This window comes from Centruroides vittatus, unplaced genomic scaffold (genome assembly GCF_030686945.1).
Source record: "Centruroides vittatus isolate TY-2023 unplaced genomic scaffold, ASM3068694v2 contig_223, whole genome shotgun sequence".
NCBI lineage: Eukaryota > Metazoa > Arthropoda > Arachnida > Scorpiones > Buthidae > Centruroides > Centruroides vittatus.
This window is the reverse complement of record NW_027121388.1, coordinates 20,447-24,823: the sequence shown is the minus strand read 5'-3', so window position 1 is coordinate 24,823 and position 4,377 is coordinate 20,447. Positions and strand designations below refer to the sequence as shown.

The following is a 4,377-nucleotide window of genomic DNA, read 5'->3' as shown; positions in this document are numbered from 1 at the left end:
AAATTTTTATTTATTCAAATATTGTTGCTTCTCATCGTGTTGGAGATATATCTGCTCCTCTTTTAAGGGTTATACCTGTGATGGGGGAGAAGACCGATCAAATAGTTAGAGTTTACCAGTCCCCTCTATACTTTCCATTAACCCGTAATTATATTGATACAATTGAAATTGAGCTGCGAACTGCTAACGGGAAAGAAATCATCTTTTTTTGGGGAAAAACATTATTAGTTTTATCTTTTAAACAGATATAAATATCGTTATATTTTATTTATTAACGTTAGTTCGTCTTTGAGAAGTAGAAAATGAAGCTCGATCCTAAGGATTGTATAAATTATTACTGCAATCAGGCAGGAGGAACGATATGGAAACACGATTTTCCTTTTACACAACAATTTGGAAGAGGGAATTATTTCGCTGGACCGCAAATACAGAGGGGATATGGATTTTTCACGAATCTGTTTCGAAAATCTATTCCCCTAATTTCTAAAGTGGGGAAGTATCTGGGTAGCAAGGCTTTAAAATTTGCATCAAATGTAGGATCGGATGTAATTGGAGGGAAGTCGTTTAAAGAATCTACAAAGTCTCGTTTTAAAGATGTGGGATCTGAAATTAAGCAAGATATACTTAAAAAAGTCCAGACAGGATCAGGTATAAAAAGAAAACGAGGAAAAAGATTAATTCAGTCACAAAAGAAGAAGAAGAAGCGAAAACTTAACGATATTTTTGCTGATTAGAAATGGATCCTCATTCGTGTGGTTGTCTCAAATCAGAATTGGACCTATTTAATACTGTTTCGACTCAACTAGCAATTGAGAATACTTACGAAGTTATTGCTCATCCAGTAGCCACCATATCGGATAGCAGAGCACCTATTGAGTTTCTGATATCAGGATCGGGTGAGCATTATATGGATCTACATTCAATTTATTTATGCATTCAAGCAAAAATTCTAAAGAAGGATGGATCGAATCTAAGTTCTGAAGACAAAGTCACACCTGTTAATTATTTTTTAAATAGTATGTTTTCACAGTGTACGATGTTTTTAAATGATAAACAGATTAGCGCTCATGTTAATTACCCATATAAAAGTATATTAGAGGCCTTACTATTTAATTCGAAAGAAATGCAAGAAACTTTTTTAACAACCGCATTATTTTTTAAAGATACTGCAGGACAAATGGATTCGATAAATCCCTTAGATGAAAATAACACTAACCATGGATTAGTTAAAAGATTTAACATTAGCAAAGAAAGTAGAATAATAGATTTAATGGGGCGGCTTCATATCGATTTAGCAAATCAGCCAAAGCTTTTAATAAACAATGTGGACCTGAGGGTGAAATTGGAGAGATCTAAAGAAAATTTTGCACTAATGGCAAATAACGATGAGTATAAAATCATTATTAAAAATGCATCGTTGAAAATTAATAAAGTAGATGTCAGTTCATCAGTTCAAATTGGGATAGAAAAAGCCTTACAAACCGGTATAATAAAAATGCCATTTCGTAGAACTGATGTTAAAGTTTTTACTTTAACGAGTGGAATTCAGTCTACAAGTATTTCGAATGTAGTTATAGGTCAGCTACCCTACAGAATAACTCTGGGATTAGTTTCCAACTCAGCATTTAACGGAAATGTAAAGCGTAATCCTTTTAATTTTAAAAATTATAATTTAAATTATATATGTTTATCAAAAGACAATCAGATGGTTCCCGCTAAACCATACTGTCCGGACTATAGCAATAAAATTTATGCAAGAAATTTTATCTCCTTATTTGAAGATACTGGATGTATTCACCATCACAGATCTACAAATATATCTTATGATGAATATAAAGATGGCTATGCTCTATATTGTTTTGACCTCACCCCTGATAAATCAGGATCTGAGGGTCATATAAGCGTGAACCAGCTGGGAAACATTGCTATTGAACTAAAGTTCTCAAAGGCGATACAAGAAACGGTAAATGTTATTTGTTTGTTGGAATATAATAATACTTTAGAAATTGATCATTCACGAACTGTATTCACCGATTATTAATGAATACCGTTACTTTATGGAGATTAGCGGCGAGCGATCCGAAAATAAAAAGAAATTTTGGGGGAGTGTTTGCATCAGACGATCTCCCGTTTCGAGTTGGTAATAAGCAATCATTTATAATTAATTTAGATGAAAGAAATAAGCGAGGAAGCCATTGGGTATCAGTATTTTTTACGAAAGATAAAAATTCTTGCATTTATTACGACAGTTATGGATTAAAACCGAGGAAAGCAAATATCATCAGATTTATAAAACGAAATTCAAAAAAATATTGTTGGAATAATATTATTCACCAAAGTTTGTTTTCCTTAAACTGCGGTTATTTTTGCTTATATTTTTTATATAAAATTAATAGAAATCTATGTTTATCAGAATTACATGTAACGGATAAATTTTATAACGATGAATTTGTTAAAAAGTTTGTTAAAAATAATTTTCATTTGTCAAAACCGATTGTAACAACTAATAATCAATGTTGTAATTCAATAAAAAAATCTATTTAAAATATAAAATTGTGTTTTTATTTACAAAATTTACATTCATGTTTTTCTTCAATGCAGGAAGGGTTTTCAGAATACATCCGATAATTCTATGTAAAAGTAAAAATATATTTAATATTTTCAAAATGAGGTAATATTTAAAACAAAATAATATATTTTTACCTGTTTTCATATAATGCTTATATGAAAAGACATTACACAAGCCGCAATGGTGTTGGAAATCCCAATGATAGGGACACAGTATTTTAATTTCGGAAGATTTTGGAACTCCGAATTTTTCCACATCTAGCGATTTAATGGCGGTATTACAGATATCATTTGCTCTACGAATTAAAAGTTTTTCTATTTCCCCCCCTTTAAAAAAAATAAATCCATATTTTTGAAATAAATTTTTAAAAGTAAAAACAATATCATCATGATGAATCCATTCATCATTTTCAGGCTTATACGATAAATATAATTTATGTAATCTATTACAGAATCTAACAGTTTTTTTATCGGATAAAGTTAATTTATCCCACCGTATTTCAGGGTGGAAAAAATTAATAACTCCAAAATCCTCCGAATTAAAACCTGTATACCCCATCTGTCGTATTAAATATCCGTTGTATGGGTGTAAACATGCTTCATTTTTAAATCTGAATCCCTGGCAATCTAGTATAACCCCGGGCTTATCTAAAATAGTAAAATTAATTTTATATATAGATTATTATAGCTAGGACTACTACTAAACATATTTTTTTAAAAAAAAAACTTACTATCCATTTTTGCTTGAGTCCACTCATTGATACTCATGTTTCTCCAGTGGTTGCTACCGTGATTTTTCTCTAAAAGCTAGTGAATGTCTGTCGAGTATTTATAGAAAAAAGATTACTTCCGTGTTTCTTACCCAGGGGTAGGGGATTTCTCCCTCACCCATCAACTTGACAACCCTGATAAAAACTTCCGCATTCAGGTTGACCTGTGAGAATAGCTAGAGGATTTTCTCATCCAGCTTAATATACTGGTGATTTATGATTTTAGCTTTAGTTTATATGACATCATCAATACAAAAATTGAATTCTTAAATTTTAATATAGACATCTACCAAACTGACTCATACAAAATATGGTTTTTATCCGAAACAACTTTAAAGCATATGATAGGAAGTTGATTAACTCAGCTATGATGTTATATAATTCCTCCATTAATATTTTTTATGATGATTCCACAGGAGAGTGTAATAAAAATTTTAAAATAAATTTTTGATTGAGAACACAGTTTATTTAACAGAAAAATTCTACATTCAATTTTTAATGAATACAAATTACAAAAAAGTTTTTGTATGTAAAGATCATGTTAAAATGTGAAAATAAAAATTAATGAAAATGTTTGACACACTTTAAATTTTGTGCTGTCTTTAAATACTATAGACTCCAATTAGAATATAACAATTACAGGATGAATTATTACAAAACATGACACATTTTTCTAAATATAAAATATTGTACTCCACATTACCAGGTATAAAATGCATTAAAACAGATCTAATCACCAGTTATAAAATTACTACTAAAATCAAATTAAATAAAAATTCTAAAATGTATTTAAAAATAAAGTATCTGTCTGTGCCGAGTAAAATTCTGATTAAGCAGTATCGTATTACACCATGTGATTACATCTTTTTTAAAAGTGGTAATTTAAATATAGAATACCACGAGTTACAATTCATACCATTAAAAAATAATTTGTAAAATCATGTGTAATAAACATAAAACTAAAACACGCGAATAGATTGTTAGACTACACTCGGTAAGTAAAATGAATACTGGTATCACTAAGCAAAGCTACATTAAA

At 29.8% G+C, this 4,377-nt stretch overlaps 1 protein-coding gene and 1 long non-coding RNA gene across 2 annotated transcripts; one reads left to right on the top strand and one right to left on the bottom strand.

The window, feature by feature from the left end:
* Positions 1 to 736: 736 nt before the first annotated feature.
* LOC136970962 (uncharacterized protein F54H12.2-like) lies at positions 737 to 2,041 on the top strand. The gene has a single exon (XM_067265448.1). The coding sequence runs from the start codon at positions 737 to 739 to the stop codon at positions 2,039 to 2,041; it is 1,305 nt and encodes a 434-aa protein (XP_067121549.1).
* A 498-nt stretch (positions 2,042 to 2,539) lies between these two features.
* LOC136970978 (uncharacterized) lies at positions 2,540 to 3,626 on the bottom strand. Its single transcript, XR_010880079.1, has 2 exons — positions 2,704 to 3,626; positions 2,540 to 2,630 (listed from the first exon to the last, which is right to left on the bottom strand). It is a non-coding gene; the product is annotated as an uncharacterized lncRNA (long non-coding RNA).
* Positions 3,627 to 4,377: the final 751 nt, after the last annotated feature.

Bases quoted from the DNA above. Each gene is read 5' to 3' on its own strand.
- LOC136970962 (XM_067265448.1), top strand. From the start codon at position 737: ATGGATCCTCATTCGTGTGGTTGTCTCAAATCAGAATTGGACCTATTT.